The sequence below is a fragment of the Aotus nancymaae genome, unplaced genomic scaffold (assembly GCF_030222135.1).
Source record: "Aotus nancymaae isolate 86718 unplaced genomic scaffold, 86718_ANA_hifiasm-v0.15.2.pri h1tg000002l, whole genome shotgun sequence".
Classification (NCBI taxonomy): Eukaryota; Metazoa; Chordata; class Mammalia; order Primates; family Aotidae; genus Aotus; species Aotus nancymaae.
The window spans coordinates 9,924,937-9,942,663 of record NW_026988413.1 but is presented as its reverse complement, the minus strand read 5'-3'; the positions used below and the strand labels follow the sequence as shown (position 1 = coordinate 9,942,663).

At 49.3% G+C, this 17,727-nt stretch overlaps 1 protein-coding gene across 1 annotated transcript in view; it reads left to right on the top strand.

The window, feature by feature from the left end:
* Positions 1-17,727, top strand: part of CNTNAP2 (contactin associated protein 2) — a 1,621,124-nt gene that overhangs the window by 1,550,847 nt on the left and 52,550 nt on the right. The window contains exon 21 of the mRNA XM_064372470.1: positions 1,838-2,077. Within this exon, the coding sequence (XP_064228540.1) occupies positions 1,838-2,077 (240 nt within the window). The remainder of the gene's footprint in view (positions 1-1,837; positions 2,078-17,727) is intronic.

Below are 17,727 nucleotides of genomic sequence, written 5' to 3'. Positions count from 1 at the left end.
CCCTGGGGCAAAAGAATCTTTGTGTGAGCCCAGGCAGTCGGCAGGGACCTGAGGGGTTAATGCGTCACTTGCTCAGAGCAATTGCAACACTGCTGCTAGAATTATCTTTCTCACACTGTTCCCATCACAGTCCTCTGCAGCTTAAACACCATTGAGTTTCCTGTGGACCCACAGGCATCTTCACATGGTATTCAAGTCCCTTCCCAGTCTGGCTCTCAGCTCTGGTCCCCTCAGGCTCCCATAGTTCTCCTGAACCTAATATTAGAAACAGATGCTCAGTGCCACAAAGAAAAATTAGCACTGAGACAAAGGATCTCTCAGAAAGGCAATTTTTACTTCCCGCAGGAAGGGTAACCTCACCAACCATCTTGCCAAGAAAGCACAGTGAACAAAGGAAAAGCAGACATATTTATCCCTTACGCATTTGGGTTTGTCCTTACTGCCGTGTCTGATCTCCATTGGCTGGAGCCAGACTTCACGATTTAAACTAAAACCCAGTTGGCTAACAACTTAAAATTTTTTAAACAGGTAAAAGCAATAGAGAACAAAAAGAAAGTCCAAATAAGGAAGGGGGGCATAGGCTGTGAGCTGGGACATGCCTGTGAGCACGTCCAGCACAGATGTCTTCGTTAAAGTACAAGGACATAGAATGTAGTACATGCTTGTAAGCATGTCTAACTGCTATACAGAATAGGGCTTAACAAAGAGTGATTAACAAAAAAGCAAGAAGGATTTATTCTTTAACAAGAAAACTTTGAAGAGGAACTTTTCTACTTCCCACAGTAACAAGCCCTATTACAAACTCAACCTGGCGATCTCTTTCCTTTCATCCTCAACCCTAGTTCTAATCCTGCCTCTCTCAGAGCGCATTCCAGAGCCCCATGCGGACATGCTGCCTGCTTTACCACAGCCTGCAATAATTTCACGAAATACATTATTCGTTTCTCTGCTCTGAAATTTGGAGTGGTTAAAAGGCTCTGAGGTCAGTCCACCTGGCCCACTAGCCAAGGGCTCTTAAGCATTTAAGGTCTCTTTCAATATTTGTTTCTGTTAGTTTTTAAAACGGGACAGAGAGCCAAAAGACGTTGATTTCACTGATATAACGATGTGTGGGTATGTTGCAGGTTGGTACCGTGGAAATGCCTCTACCCAGACTCGCCTCTGAGCTGAGTTAGTTTCAGATGTTGAGTCTGCAGGTGGGAGGGAGATGGTGAGATTCATCAATACATGTGTATGTTTGTGATTGGGTTGGGAAAGTTTGCCGACTTCCAAAACCTCCACCAGACACTAGCAGGGATTCCGTAAATCTCAGAATTCCAAGGGGACTGGATTTTGAAGAAAGGAGATGTTCACGTACAGGCTACCAGAATTCTTGTTCTTTTCCTTTTCCTCTTTTAAAGGAGTACTGAAGAAGAAAGTAAGAAAGAGATACAAAACAGAACCATAGTTTGCTAGGAGGTCAGAGCAGGGCTGCTTGGTTCAGTTTGTTGAGAGGATCGGGGAAGCATCAGAAAAGATAAGGAGAAAAATCAATCAGAACCAAGTCAGTGTTGTGAGTTTCAGCAGCATCTGAAGTAGCCAGAAGGTACTTAGAAATGTATTTTGTTTTATCACATGTAGTCTTATGTTTACCTTACCATATTCCCTGGTAACACAAGGTTCCTTTAAAGTGACGTCTATAGCCTTAAGTCTTATTGACTCATTAATATTTCATCTAAAACAATGTAACATCTTAAACTGAAACCTAAAGGTAAGATTAGGACACAAGCATTCAGACAGGTTTGTTGTACAGCTGGACTATGGTGAGCCGGTTAACATTTTCATTTTTTTCTTTTAGAAACAGGGAAAATTGACCAAGAGATTCACAAATACAACACCCCAGGATTCACTGGTTGCCTCTCCAGAGTCCAGTTCAACCAGATCGCCCCTCTCAAGGCCGCCTTGAGGCAGACGAACGCCTCAGCTCACGTCCACATCCAGGGCGAGCTGGTAGAGTCCAACTGCGGGGCCTCACCGCTGACCCTCTCCCCCATGTCGTCCGCCACCGACCCCTGGCACCTGGATCACCTGGATTCAGGTAAGGTCTCCAGCAATCGCGGGCAGATTGCTTCATTTCTTTAAACCTCAGTCTCTTGGGACCATGGAATGGATTTAATATCAGCACCTCACTGGTAGTGTCAGTGGAGGATTAAGAAAGGGCAAAGGAATGTGTGAGAAGGGAGTTCTCAGGGCAGCACTTAGCACGTCTGAAATACTTCAGGCCAAAAATAAGTAAGTTGAAGGTAAAGAGTGTAGGAACTATGGCCGGGCGCGGTGGCTCACGCCTGTAATCCCAGCACTTTGGGAGGCCGAGGTGGGTGGATCACGAGGTCAAGAGATCAAGACCATCCTGGTCAACATGGTGAAACCTCATCTCTACTAAAAATACAAAAAATTAGCTGGGCATGGTGGCACGTGCCTGTAATTCCATCTACTCAGGAGGCTGAGGCAGGAGAATTGCCTGAACCCAGGAGGTGGAGGTTGCGGTGAGCTCAGATCGGCCATTGCACTCCAGCCTGGGTAACAAGAGCAAAACTCCATCTCAAAAAAAAAAGAATGTAGGAACTATTAACTCTTCAATGAGTTAAATTATGAGTTGCCTAAACTGATGTCTGTGCCATGACTGTGGGGTGATTTTTATCAATTCGCTTTCTCACTTTTGCCTCATGACTGTCAATGACTTGCGGCCACATAGTCTGTGTTTTAAGAAGAGATTTACCTAAAGCAATATAGAGATCCATCTCCTGGCTCTGTATTTATATGAATGATACTGTAGGCTTCCAGATCTTTAAGAGGTACATTTAAGCTTGCAGAATTCAGTGAATTGAGTCCCACTTCTTTGAGTGGTAAGACATATAATTTGAAAGCACGGGACTCAAATGAAAGGATGTAGCTGTTGGCTGAAAAATTGAATGAAAAGAGTATATACATCAGCCTGGGTGGTAGACGGCCTATTAAGCTGTATCTCAGGAGACTTAGGTCCTACTCCTAGCTCCACCTAAATTGGCCTTGGACAACTCGGGTGACCTCTCTAAGCCTCTGCTTTTTCGCCCATAAGGTGAAGAAGGGGAGGGGAGTGTAGCCTCTAACTGACCTCCAAATCCAACATTCAGTGGGTCTCCAGGCAACATGTGATGTTGCTGATGCAAAAAACAGGATGATGATGAGGCAGGAAGCAACACAGCAGGAAGGTCTAGATTCCAGCACCATCACTGCCTCTCACCGGCAGATTAACCTTGGGCAGTTTTCATAACCTCATGCCTCAGTTTCCCCATTTCCTAAATGGAGTTAATAAGACCTAACTCATGGAATTCTATTTAAAGTGGTGTGATTAAATGTGATGTGTTTAATCACAAGCATGTAGCAAGTGTTAGTTTAGCTACGATAATATTAATAATCGTGGTTATTATTATATCAGACACAATTTGCTATAATGCTTGAACGATGAGTAAACGCTTCGAAATCCTCTCGCCACACAAACTTGTAATTTGTAAGAGCTCATTCTCTAAACCTTGTGCATTTGATTGCTTTAATCATGTTCCGACCCTGCCCAAGGTCTGGCTTCAGTGCAGCTATTGTCATCGTGATTCCTTGCCAGGGTTGTGCTGCGAAGCTTTGTGAAGCTTAGAAAGAAGCCAAAATTGCCCTGTTGTCAGAATAGCCAATTTACAGACGAAACAGTCCTCTTTGTTTCACACATGTATTCCTAGAACTTGATGCAGGGCGCTGTGTGTTAAGGGCATGTATGAAGAATTCCCTTTTATGAATGCTGTTAGGATTACACAGCAGTCTGGCTTTTCCTCATGGGCTAGCTTGAACAAAGGAAAGTGTTCCTAATGCTGAAAGAAGAAAAGTAAGAGTGAAAATGCAAGAGGAGAAAAGTCATGTCAGGGCCACGGAGGAACAGAGATCTCTCAGATAAATTCCTCCAAATGCCCAAGTAGACAAATACCATAAATGATCTTTGCAATGCACGAGTCCTTCCGCTGTCAAAGGGACCCACTGCCTGAGGCTGTGAGCACTTGTGGTCTAAATCAGGGTGAAGAGACTAGTTTCTAAAACACCTAGATCCTACCTTGGGCCAATATGAGTTCCTATGTATTATGACTTCATTAGGAACTTGTTTGTTGTTAAGATCTGTGAGACATGATTGTAGGGACCAATGAGTTTTAGTTCCTTTATTTTTAAAAAATCATGCTTTGTGGACGACATTTATTGATTGATGAATGGAATCAGTCTCACTCTGTTGCCCAGTCTAAAGTACAGTGGTGCCATCTCGGCTACTGCAACCTCTACCTCCCAAGTTCAAGATATTCTCCTGTCTCAGCCTCCTGAGTAGCTGGGATTATAGGCACCTGCCATCATGCCCACCTAATTTTTATATTTTTGTAGAGATGGGGTTTCACCATGTTGGCCAGGCTGGTCTTGAACTCCTGATCTCAGGTGATCCACCCACCTCGGCCTCCCAAAGTGCTGGGATTACAGGATTCTCCCTGATTCGTTTATGCAAATGTATATAGGGAACATATCTGTTAGTATTTGATGTTCAAGTCAAAATTCTATAACTCTGATATCACAGTAGGCCCATGCTATGTAACATGAGATCCATTTGCAGAAAAATTTCCTTTTACACTTGGAGAGTTCTTACCCAGTGTCCAGCAGGTGAAGTATTAATCCAATTGTCATGAAACCAATTACAAGGACAGAAAACAGTTGGCTGGGCATGGTGGCTCACAACTGTAATCCCAACACTTTGGGAGGCCTAGGTAGGTGAATCACCTGAGGTCAGGAGTTTGACACCAGCCTGATGAACGTGGTGAAACCTTGTCTCTACTTAAAATACAAAAATTATTAGCCAGGCCTGGTGGCATATGCCTATAATCCCAGCTACTCAGGAGGCTGAGGCAGGAGAATCACTTGAACCTGTGTGTTAAAACGCGCTCTGAATGAAGAGACCCCCTAAACAGGCTTTGTGTGAGTAACATGGCTGTTTATTCACCTGAGTGCGGGCAGGCTGAGTCCAAAAAGAGAGTCAGTGGAGGGTGGTGGGATAGGAGTTGGTTTTATAGGTTTGGGGTAGGCAGTGGAAAGTTGCAGAAGTTACAGTTCAGGGCAGTTTTTGCAAGCTGGGAGGGGATCGTAGGGTCTGGTGCCATGAGGTTGACCAGGGTCGGTTACAAAGCCAGTTGCCTTAGCAATTGAGGCAGGAATAGGGAACAATAGAAGAATGTCTCAAAGTTAATTAGGCACTGCAGGGGTTGATCATTCTTCTCCCTTTGTGGTCTTCCAGTTACTTCAAACTTTCTAGTTCCAGGAATTCATCTGGAATGTACGTGCGGGTCACAAAGGTTACCATGCTGTCCATGCGGCGGTCAGTCGGCTTAAAAGACCTTACAGTTATGTCTTTTTATATTAGTAATATAAAGGAAAAGGAAATGAAGAGTGGAGGGCAGTGGAATATTCGGAAGGCGACACAGAGGGGCGATGTTTCTCAGGGCTTCTTTGAGGGCGATTGGGAGTGATGCAGAAACCTAAAAATGGGAAAGAATTTAGACTGCTGGGAGATCTTGGGGCAAGGGGTGATACTGTGTGGTTGTTAGAAGGAGCGTTTGTTGTATTGACTAGTTATTGCTTGTATACAGTTTTTGGAGGAATTGAGAGATTAATCGGAAAACACAGCATCCAAATAAGAGAAGGAGAAAGATAGGTGTCAGAGGACTAATGACTGGAAGAAGCCATGACACCCAGTTAGAGAGTGTCCAGCCAGGTCCAGAACAACCATTTGCCTGATTAGCGAGCTTTTCGGCTTTGTCTTTTAATCTATTGATGACATCATATATGAGGCCAGACTGGTTTACATAAACACATTCTTCACTTAAGAATAGGCAAAGACCTCCTTTCTTAGCAGTCAGTAAGTTAAGACCTCAGCGGTTTTGGAAGACAGCTGCAGCGAGGGAATTGACTTGAGCTTGAAGAAGGGATAGTGATAAGTTAATTCTGCAGTGCTAGCAGAGGAATCATTAGAGAGGCTATGGGAGGTGACAGTTGAAGGGGTAAGGCCTGCTATGCCTGTGCTGAGTGCAGTAGTAATTCCTAACCCTACAAGTAAGGGGATCAGTGGAATGACCCACTTGTGCCATGTTGGGACCACAAGGGGAACAGGGAAGCTTTCGTCCCCTTTGACAAACCAAATTTTGGGAGTAAGGAAAATTAGGGTACAAGTGTCTGTCCAGTTGGTAGGAAGGCAGATGTAAGGAGAAGAACCACAGAGGAAAAAAATTCCTTAGCTTAGACAGAGCTGGAAGTGTAAACTGAAAAGGTGAGAAAGTGTTCTGGGGGGCTGGGACTTTGGACCCAAATACCAAGGGAACCAGCAAGGGCTGTAGCTGTTAAAGGTTGTAGCGGGGTTTGGTAGGATAACTGTATGGAGGGAGAGCTTTTGTTTTCATGGCGTGTGAGAAAGTGTTTGTTTGGTATCTATGAGTAACCATTCACTTTCATCAACAAGTTTAGGTATAAGCAGGCAGGAAGAGGGGTCTGGAGGAGAATCTGGTGAACAAGGGGAGGGCAGCCAAGGATGGAGTGAGAGACAAGGTATAATTGAAGTTTATTTGCCAATCTTGTGTAGGGGAAAATCCGCGGGCCTGGTGTATAAGAAAAGGAGGGGGTCTGAGAAAGCCCTGAGGAGCGGAGTGACAGAACATTGAGGTGTGATTGTTTTGAGGATGGAATTCCATGATGGAAAAGAAATAAGGGATTCTAAAAGACTAGGCAGGGGCTTGTATCCTACACGTAAGCGGTCATGAAAGAATGAGAGGACAGAGTGAGCTTGTGAGGCAGGGAGGAGGAACTTCCCGTGGTGTAAGAACCATTTGCCTTGTGTAGGAAGCGACTGGTAGAGTGAGTTTTCGGAGGAAGAAAAGGTAAGGGAGATAGATAAGGAAAAATACTGGCCTTGTCGGGACGTACTGGGGTGTCCCCTGCTGCTTTGGCTGCTTTGTCGCCTAAGGCAATTCCCTGGGCAATAGAATCTGATGGTTTTTGGTGTCCTCTGCAGTGGGTCATTCCAGCCTTGGCTGGGAAGAGAGTGGCCTTAAGGAAGACCTTTATTAAGAGGGCGTTGATAATAGAGGATCACTGTGTGGTTGGAAAGTCTCTTTCTGCCCATATGGCAGCATGGTGGTGTAGGACGTGGAAGGCGTGTTTGGAGTCAGGATAGATATTAACTGTAGTCCTTTGGCAAGAGTAAGAGCACAGGTTAAGGCAATCCGCTCAGCTTGCTGAGAAGCAGTGGAAGAGGGGATTGTGGCCACCTCGGTAATAATAGATGGGTGGGATACAACAGCATAGCCAGCTTTGGCCAGTACCAACCGACTAGGCTTGGAGGAACTGCCATCAGTAAATCATGTGTGGTCTGGGTCTGGAATAGGAAAAAGAGAAATATGGGGAAAGGGGGAGGACGCTCTATGGGTTAGGGAGATGCAGTCATGGGGTTCAGGGTCTGTGTTGGGTATTAAGTGAGAGGCTGGGTTGAAGTCAGGTCCAAGAGCAATGGTTACGGTGGCGGTTTCAATAAAAGTGCATAAAGCTGGAGAAGGCGAGGGGCTGAAAGTAAGTGTGTGAGGTGTGAAGAGGAAACTAAACTGTGGAGGTCGTGAGAGCTATAGAGGGTAAGTGGAGCACAGCTGTAATTTTAAGGGATTCTAGGATTCCAGCTGTGGCGGCCACAGTGCGTAAACATGACGGCCAGCCTAGAACTGTGAGGCTAAGCTGTTTAGACAAGAAGACAACTGGTCGGGGGCCTGGTTCTTGTGTCAGAACCCCGAGTGCGCAGCCTTTTGCTTCTGCCGCATGACGGGATCAGGGTCGGGAGGAGTTCGGGAGCGCTGGTGGAGGGGCTGTGTTTCTAAGGCCTTCTTTAAAGAGCAAAAGGAAGAATGCGGGGAGGATTTGGGGTCTGTGGGGTTAGCTAACTAACTTTCCTTTTGTCAGTTTATAAAGTGTTTGCTTAGGAGGGCAAAACCTGGTATCCAGAGGCGAAGGTATCCTACAGCACCTCGGAAGGAGAGAAGCTGCTGTTTAGTGGGTGGGTTTGGGGTTTGGGAAATTAACTGGATACGGTTGGCAGGGAGAGCGTGTGTATGCTGGCGAAGGATTATACCAAGATAGATAGGTAACAAATGGGGAAGAAATTTAGGCTTTAGAAAAAAGCATTTTTGAAGTCAAGAACAGAATAGTGAGTTACGGAAGACAGGAGGGTACAGGGATTTGGTACAACCAGGTGGACGTGAAGTACAATCTGACTGACGTGGTGGAGGTCTTGGACTAGCCTGGAGGATTTGTCTGGTTTTTGGACATGTAGGATATGGGAAGTGTAAGTAAGTTAGTGGGAACTAAAAGGCCATGTTGTAATAAGCGAGTAATAAAAGGCTTTAGGCCTTTTAAGGCTTGTGCTGGGATGGGGTACTGGCGCTGGGCGGGATAAGGGTGGTTAGGTTTTAAGGGAATGATGAGGGGGGAGTGATCGTAGTAAGGGATGGGGAGGTGGTGTCTGGCACCCTAGGGTTAAGGTTGGGGAACATAAGGGGAGCTATCAAGGGAGGTATAGGTTCGGGGAGGAGGGCGGCCATGAGGTGTGGCTGTAGCCCAGGAGTAGTTAAGGAGGCAGACAATTTTGCTAGGATATCTCAGCCTAACGGGGAACTGGACAGCTGGGGATGATTAGGAAAGAATGTGGAAAGGAGTGCTGGCCGGATGGACACCAGACTTGGGGAGTTTTGGGAGGCCTGGAAGGCTTGCCGTCAATTCCCACAACAGTTATGGAGGCCAAGGAGACAGGTCCTTGAAAAGAAGGCAGCGTGGAGTGGCTGGCCCCCTTATTGATAAAGAAGGGGATGGACTTACCCTTCACCATAAATTTACCCAAAACTCGATGTCCGTGATGGTCCAGGGGACCTCTGAGATGTTCGGGCAGCATCAGTCTTCAGCCACCAAGCCAAGGAGATCTGGGCAGGATTTGGTCCGGGAGCCTTGGGTTGGTTGGAGCTCCAGGAGCTCTGGGAGCAGCAACGTGAATCAGACAGTCCAACTTTTAGTGGGGACCCCACACAGACGGGGCAGGGCTTAGGAGGAATCCCAGGCTGCGGGCATTCCTCGGCCCAGTGGCCAGGTTTCCGGCACTTGAAGCAAGATCAGGGCGGGGCAGCTGGACGCTGCAGTCTGGGCACTCTGAAGTCTTTGTGAGCCGGTGGTGTGGCTGGGGTTTGTCTTACGGCAGAGGCAGGATCTGTAGTTCTGAGATGCGCTGCCGCTGGGCAGCTGCTTCCCTATTACTGAACACCTTGAAGGTGAGGTTGATTAAGTCCCGTTGTGGGGCTTGAGGGCCAGATTTTACTTTCTGTAGCTTTTTAAATGTCAGGGGCTGACTGGGTGATAAAATGCATATTAAGTGTTCTTCAGGGGTGACGGAAGTAAGGATGGCATTTAAGTCACTTCAGGTGAGATTATAGGACTGGGTTAAGTATTGGAACTCTTGGATCTGAGGAAAAGAAGCCTGACTGGTGGCCAATTTGGGAAAGGTCAGATAAAGAGAAAGGAACGTGCACCCTAACTATGCCTTTGGCTCCAGCCACCTCTCGAAGGGGGAATTGTTGGGCAGGGACAGAAGAGGTGACAGGAGGGGCATAAGGAGGTGGGTTGTGAGAGGGAGGCTGGGGGGGGGATTGGTGTTTGTTAGGGCCTGGATTGGGGTTTGGTTCAGACAGGTGGGGAGGAGAAAGGTCAGAAGGGTTGATGGACAAGGAGCTTTCTGGTTCGCAGGCAGAAGGGAGAGGGGACAATTTGGGATGGGTTGCATTGAGATCAGAGATTAGGGAGGGATTAGAGTATTAAAAAAATGCCTGGATGGCGTGCATCTTAGACCATTTGCCCATTTGTTAAAAAAAAAATTGTGTGGGTCCCACAGAACAGAAAAATTGAAAGTGTCGTTTTCTGGCCATTTGGAGCCACTGTCTCATTTGTATTGAGGCCAGGCCATGCTACAGAAAAAAATAGACATTTACGTTTCAGATCGGGTGACAGTTGAAGAGGTTTTAGGTTTTTCAGGATGCAGACTAGAGGCGAAGACAGAGGAATAGAGGGTGGAATATTGCCCCTGGCGAAGGAGAGAAGCAGAATAGAGACAGACACTGAGAAGGAGCGAGCAGCTACCAGGGTTTTCAGTAGGTGTCCCTGACTAAATCCAGGGCTGTAATGTGGGTGAGTGATCAAGGCAGGTGTCCCCAAGATGACTGTCTTCCCAAGTCCATGACTAATGTTGGAGTTTTTGAGAGGGAGAGACTTGTCTCCTCTGTCTCTACACAGGTGACGAGTGTCTCCTTTGTCTCTACTAGAAGGAGAAAGATTTAAAGGAAAAGAGGGAGAGACTGCTTACCTGATCTGAAGGTGGCAAGAGGGCTGTTTTGCACAATAAGCACGAGCAGTTGGGCTGGTCTGATGCATTGAGGTCTCAGGTGGGTCTCAGAGGGGCAGCGAGGAGTGTTCTGAATGAAGAGACCCCCCCCCCCAAACAAACAGGTCGTGAGTCGTGGCTTTACTAGAGGACATTTGGAAGTAGATTATCTGGTCCGGTGCTTTGGAAGTTTAGTCCTCAACAAGCAGCACTGGGTCTCCTGGAAGCTTTTTAGACATGCAGAATCTCAGGTCCCACCCCAGAGTGAGTGATCAGCATTCGTGTTTTATCATGGTTTCTGGTGACTTACCACTGCAATTTAAAAGCTCTAATCTTATGTAGTGCTTCACAATATTGGAAGCACTTTAGAATTACCTGGGGAGCTTCTTAAAACCCTGATGTCAAGACTACACTTCCATCAGAGGTGTCCGAACCAGAGCAACTCCATCTTGAATGGGGCTGGGTAAAATCACGCTGAGACGTACTGGGCTGCATTCCTAGGAGGTTAAGACATTTGGTCACAGAATGAAATAGGCGGCTGGCACAAGATACAGCTCACAGAGACCTTGCAGATAAAACTAGCTTCAGTAAAGATGCCAGCTAAAACCATCGTAACCGAGATGGCGATGAGACTGACTTCTGGTCATCCTCACTGCTGTACTCCCACCGGCACCATGACAGTTTACAAATGCCATAGCAATGTCACGGAGTTACCCCATAGGGTCTAAAAAGGAAAGGCATGAATGATCCACCCCGTGTTTAGCATAAAATCAATAAATAACCATAAAAATGGGCAACCAGCAGCCCTTAGGGCTGCTCTATTGAGTAGCTGTTCTTTTTACTTTCCTAGTTGATATGTGTTGGGGTCACAGCCAGGCGAGCCCATAGACCCCCTCCCTGCCTTGTTCTCCCCTGCTAAGCTGAGCTCATAACAGCCTCAAGCCTCGTAAACAGGGCACCTAGGTTCCAGGATGTGGTCGCACCCAGCTCGAACCCAGGATGTTGACCCAATTAAGCAGAATGTCAGTCCCTGAGAACCAAGATGCAGTTTTTCTTAGAATAACACCCGGCTACCTGCAAACCCCCTATATAACCCCATGGTCTCTAAGCCAGGCTGCTGCCTGGCAGGTTGAAATAAACTTGCTAAACCTGACCTTGGGTCTGCCTCTCTATCCTTTTGGTCAGCCTTATATTTTGGTGCTGAAACCCAGGACGGGAGTAGGTGCTGGCCACTCTTTCTCTCTCTCTGCCTCCACAGCTAGCCCCCCCACATCCAGAACCCCTTTCCAGACCCAGGAGGGAAACCCCAGACCTCCACTGCCAACTGCGGTTATCTCCATCCAAATCGTCACCTCCCAGCTGGTAAGGTGGATAGAGGTTTGCCTCCATCCGGGTTCCTCAACCATCCGTTTTCTGTCCGAAAGTCCCAGCGCTGGGCTGAGGACGCCCTTCCAGCCCCAGGGACTTCAGTCCTGTCATCTTGGGGATGCCTAATTCAACAGTGACTCTTCCGAATTCACTGTCTTAGGTAGAGGAAACAGGGCAGAGGATGCTGTCTCCTACCTTCCTTCTCGGCAGCCTCCTCCTCTTCTGGCCTTTTACCGTGGGGCCTGGCCAGTCCGTTCCGTCTAAAACTACCCTCTTAGGATGTCTCCTCCGGAATCTGGACACCTTTGGTCTCCAGTCTGAAGTCAGGCCTAAGAGATTAATATTCTACTGTAATATGGCCTGGTCCCAATATAAATGAGATAATGGTTCCCGGTAGCCTGAGAATGGTACTTTAAATTTCAACATTCTTCAAGACCTTGAAAATTTCTTCCACCACAGTGGTGCATATTCTGAGCCTATGTTCAGGCTTTCTTTACCCTCTGCAACCGCCCCTCCCTCCGGCAGTCCTGCTCCACTTTCCAAATCCTTCTCACCTGCTTGAAACCCAACTCAACCCCTCCCACAGTCCCGGGAGACAACACATCCTCTTTTGACCCGGCTGACTTCCCCTCTCCCCACCAGTGCCCAGAGCCTCTGCCTTATGTCCCTGCCCTAGCTCTTCCTTTGTCCCCCCCACACCTGCTCCAGAACCCAGCATCCCCAGCAGCCAGCTCACTTACTCCCACTTTGAGAAGTGGAGGGGGTGGAAGGCATTGTCCGCATTCACATCCCCTTCTCTCTATCTGATCTCTCCCAAATCAAAAAGCGCCTCGGGTCTTTCTCCTCCGATCCAGACACTTACATCAAAGAATTTAAATATCTTACCCAGTCTAATGAACTTACCTGGCATGATCTCTGTATTATTCTCTCCTCCCAGAAGAGAAGGAGAGTGTGGCTTGCAGCACAGGCACCTACTGATGACCTTCACTGGCAGGACCCTACTAAACCTGTAGGGACGGCTGCTGTCCCCCGAGAGGAACCAGCCTGGGAATATCAGCCCACAGATCCCAGCCGGGCATCTCGTAACCAAACGATTACTTGCCTCAACGCAGGCCTTAACAAAGCTGCCTATAGGCTGTAAATTTTGAAAAGCTCAAAGAAATTTCCCAAAAAGCAAACAAAAATCCTGTCCAATTTCTTTCCCGCCTTTACAGACGCCCTCCAAAAATACACCCATGTTAATCCTGCCCTCAAGAAGGCACCATAGTTCTTAACACTCATTTCATCTCCCAGTCTGCTCCAGACATCCAGCACAAACTTACAAAGGCTGAAGATGGTCCTCAAACCCCACAGCAAGACCTCCTTAACCTGGCCTTCAAGGGCTTCAATAACAGGGATGAACGAAGTAAAATAGACAAGGCCCAGAGAGATCGGATAAGAACCAGCTTCCAGCAGCAGCCATTCACCACCCTAAACAGCCTGGCTGTGGCACCCAGGGGCACAAAAGACCCGACAGCAGTGCACCTCCGAGGGCATGTTTCAAGTGCGGCAAGGAAAGCCATTAGGCGCAGGCACGTCCCAATTCACGGGCACCGAAGAGCCCTTTCCCCATCTGCCAGCAGACAGGCCACTGGAAGTCTGACTGTCCTCCAACAGGCAGACAGAAAAGCCTGTACCTCCAACCCACAGCCCCTTCACCGAGACAAAAGGTGAAGAATCACTTGCACTCCCGCAGCTCCTTGGCTTAGCCGCTGAACACTGACAGGGCCCAGGGCCCTGGGCCCCCAGCCCCATCTGCCATCACCGTATCGGGATCCAGGGTAACTGTTAGTAGCAGGTAAGCCAGTCTCTTTTTTAATTAATCCCAAGGCCACCTATTCAGCTTTGCCTGAATTTTCAGGACCAACTCATCCCTCACAGGTCTCAGTTGTGGGGATTGATGGATTTATCTTGTACCCACGTGCCACCGAACTAACTCCTCCCTTGTTCGCTATCTAATACTGTTCTCTCACACTGTTTCCTTATCATGCCTCACCGTCCTACTCCCACACTAGGCAAACCCCCATCTCTGACTGTCCCCTTATGTACCAGCTCCTCCAAGCTGCACACCTCCCAGCTAAGGCAGGAGTTACACGCTGCCGAGGATGCCAAACAGAATCAGATGAAATCTCAAAAGCGAACAGAAACACCGACGAGGCAGCAAAAAAAGAGCCTGCCCCTCTCCTCCTCACCCCACAATCCAACCCCAGTATTCCCCCACCGAAAAGCTTCATTGTTATAAGGCACCTCCTTCCAAGGAAACTGGATAGTCAAAAATCAAAAGTCATCCTCCCTCAAAAACAAACCAAAGAAATTCTGACGTCTCTTCACCAATCCTTCCATATAGGTGCACACCCCCTGTACCTTCTCCTTCGCCCTTACATCTATTCATCCCGCCTATTTACCTCGCTAAAAAACATAACCTCAAGCTGTCGTGTATGCTCTGTCACTTCCTCTCAAGGGGCCTCCGCTGTCCTCCTATCCCCACACATTAGCTAAGAGGGACAGCCTCTCCTCATAACAAATATTAAAAGTCCTCTCCTCTCCCCCATTCCCACACGGAAACATAAAAGACAAAAATCTCAAAAAGAGTTTAACGATCCCTAGGACTGTATCAGCCACCTCCCCATACCTGCTTTCCCTTTCCTCTCCTGCCTACTCGGTTATACCAATTTCTCAGATCTGGGACCATATTCCCATTTGCTTCTCACACACCGTCCAAAGTAGACAGAGCCTTCGCCCTCACTAAACACCATCCCACTGCCCTTGCCAACAGACCTACCGAACTTCTCCCTACATATACTGCCAGTTACAACCATGCAAAACTCCCTCACCCTGCCGTCCAAAGTCCCGTAACCCTCCACACCCCAAAACGTGGCCAAGCCCTCTTACGTGTCACCTCTTCCAGCGGACACATACACATAGGTAGCATCCCTCCCTCTGCCTGCGGCTCATCTCAAACCGTCTCTCATCCCTCTTCCCATACCTCGCTCCAAGTGAATTATTCAGTTTCCCCTGAAGCTAACCGCCTCTTTACCCAGCCCCTCCGCATTACCTCCTCTTCTGCCTCTCAAAGCTGGAAACCCTTTCCCAGACAGGAGTTCTCGAAGGGGTCTCTCTCTCCTCCTCTGGGTTGCTGAAGCTGGACCAAGTCCCTCCACACACAAGGTACCTACACACTCCAACACCTATTCTCAACCCACTTTTCTGTTTACATTAACACCGCAGGCATCTTCTTCCTCGGCAGGAGACAGAAGTAGGTTGTGGATCCACAGACTGGACAGATACTTGCACCCTGGTCTACCTTACACCCAACATTAACATTGTCCCTCCAAACCAAGAACTCCCCGTTCCTGCTACACTACACACCCACCCAGAAAGAACAATACAGTTCATTCCCTTATTAGTAGCCCTTGGAGTCATGACTAGCGTTACGATAAAAGCAGGAAGCTTAAAAACCTCAATATCATATTTCCAGTCACTCTCTCAAAACTTGCAATCATAAGTAAAAAAAAAAAAAAAAAAATAGCAAATACTATCACTCACCTCCAAAACCTGCTAAACTCTTTATCAGCAGTCACCCTACAAAAACCACAGAGGCTGAGACCTCCTAACTGCCTCTTTTTAAATACACAATGCTTTTTCTACCTCAATAAATCTAGGTTAGGACAAAATACTATCAAAAGGCTCAAAGAAAAAACCCCAAAAATGAAAAAACCACAATTCTTCTGCCTGGCCCTCCTGGCCCGGTTGGTGTCTCCGCTCCTGGGCCCCTTGGCGGCCTCCCCTCCTCGGGCCTGCTGTAACTCTCCTCCTCCTCCACTCCTCGGCCCTCCTGTAACTCTCCTCCTCCTCCTCCTCCCCTCCTTGGCCCTGCTGTAACTCTCCTCCTCCTCCCCTCCTTGGCCCTGCTGTAACTCTCTTCCTCTTGGTCCTCGGCCCTGCTGTAACTCTCCTCTCTTCCTCCTCCCCTCCTCGGCCCTGCTGTAACTCTCCTCCTCCTCCCCTCCTCGGCCCTGCTGTAACTCTCCTCTCCTCCTCCTCCCCTCCTTGGCCCTGCTGTAACTCTCCCCCTCTTGATCCTCGGCCCTGCTGTAACTCTCCTCTCCTCCTCCTCCCCTCCTCGGCACTGCTGTAAGTCTCCTCTCCTCCTCCTCCCCTCCTTGGCCCTGCTGTAACTCTCCTCCTCCTCCGCTCCTCGGCCCTGCTGTAACTCTCCTCTCCTCCTCCTCCCCTCCTCGGCCCTGCTGTAAGTCTCCTCTCCTCCTCCTCCCCTCCTCGGCCCTGCTGTAACTCTCCCCTCTCCTCCTCCCCTACTTAGCCCTGCTGTAACTCTCCTCCTCCTCCCCTCCTCGGCCCTGCTGTAACTCTCCTCTCCTCCTCCTCCCCTCCTTGGCCCTGCTGTAACTCTCCTCCTCCTCCCCTCCTCAGCCCTGCTATAACTCTCCTCTCCTCCTCCTCCGCTCTTTGGCCCTGCTGTAACTCTCCTCTCCTCCTCTCCTCCTCGGCCCTGCTGTAAGTCTCCTCTCCTCCTCCTCCCCTCCTTGGCCCTGCTGTAACTCTCCTCCTCCTCCCCTCCTCGGCCCTGCTGTAACTCTCCTCTCCTCCTCCTCCCCTCCTTGGCCCTGCTGTAACTCTCCTCTCCTCCTCCTCCCCTCCTTGGCCCTGCTGTAACTCTCCTCCTCCTCCCCTCCTCGGCCCTGCTGTAACTCTCCTCTCCTCCTCCTCCCCTCCTCGGCCCTGCTGTAACTCTCCTCCTCCTCTCCTCCTCGGCCCTGCTGTAACTCTCCTCTCCTCCTCCTCTCCTCCTCGGCCCTGCTGTAACTCTCCTCTCCTTCTCCTCCCCTCCTTGGCCCTGCTGTAACTCTCCTCCTCCTCCCCTCTTCGGCCCTGCTGTGACTCTCCTCTCCGCCTCCTCCCCTCCTCGGCCCGGCTGTAACTCTCCTCTCCTCCTCTTCCCCTCCTCGGCCCTGCTGTAACTCTCCTCCTCCTCCCCTCCTCGGCCCTGCTGTAACTCTCCTCTCCTCCTCTTCCCCTCCTCGGCCCTGCTGTAACTCTCCTCCTCCTCCCCTCCTCGGCCCTGCTGTAACTCTCCTCTCCTCCTCCTCCCCTCCTCGGCCCTGCTGTAACTCTCCTCTCCTCCTCCTCCCCTCCTCGGCCCTGCTGTAACTCTCCTCCTCCTCCCCTCCTTGGCCCTGCTGTAACTCTCCTCCTCCTCCCCTCCTCGGCCCTGCTGTAACTCTCCTCTCCTGCTCCTCCCCTCCTTGGCCCTACTGTAACTCTCCTCCTCCTCCCCTCCTCGGCCCGGCTGTAACTCTCCTCCTCCTCCACTCCTCGGCCCTCCTGTAACTCTCCTCCTCCTCCTCCTCCCCTCCTTGGCCCTGCTGTAACTCTCCTCCTCCTCCTCTCCTTGGCCCTACTGTAACTCTCCTCCTCCTCCCCTCCTCAGCCCTGCTGTAACTCTCCTCCTCTTGGTCCTCGGCCCTGCTGTAACTCTCCTCCTCCTCCCCTCCTCGGCCATGCTGTAACTCTCCTCTCCTCCTCGGCCCTGCTGTAACTCTCCTCTCTTCTTTCTCCCCTCCTCGGCCCTGCTGTAACTCTCCTCCTCCTCCCCTCCTTGGCCCGGCTGTAACTCTCCTCCTCCTCCCCTCCTCGACCCTGCTGTAACTCTCCTCTCCTCCTGCTCCCCTCCTCGGCCCTGCTGTAACTCTCCCCCTCTTGATCCTTGGCCCTGCTGTAACTCTCCTCCTCCTACCCTCCTCGGCCCTGCTGTAAGTCTCCTCTCCTCCTCCTCCCCTCCTTGGCCCTGCTGTAACTCTCCTCCTCCTACC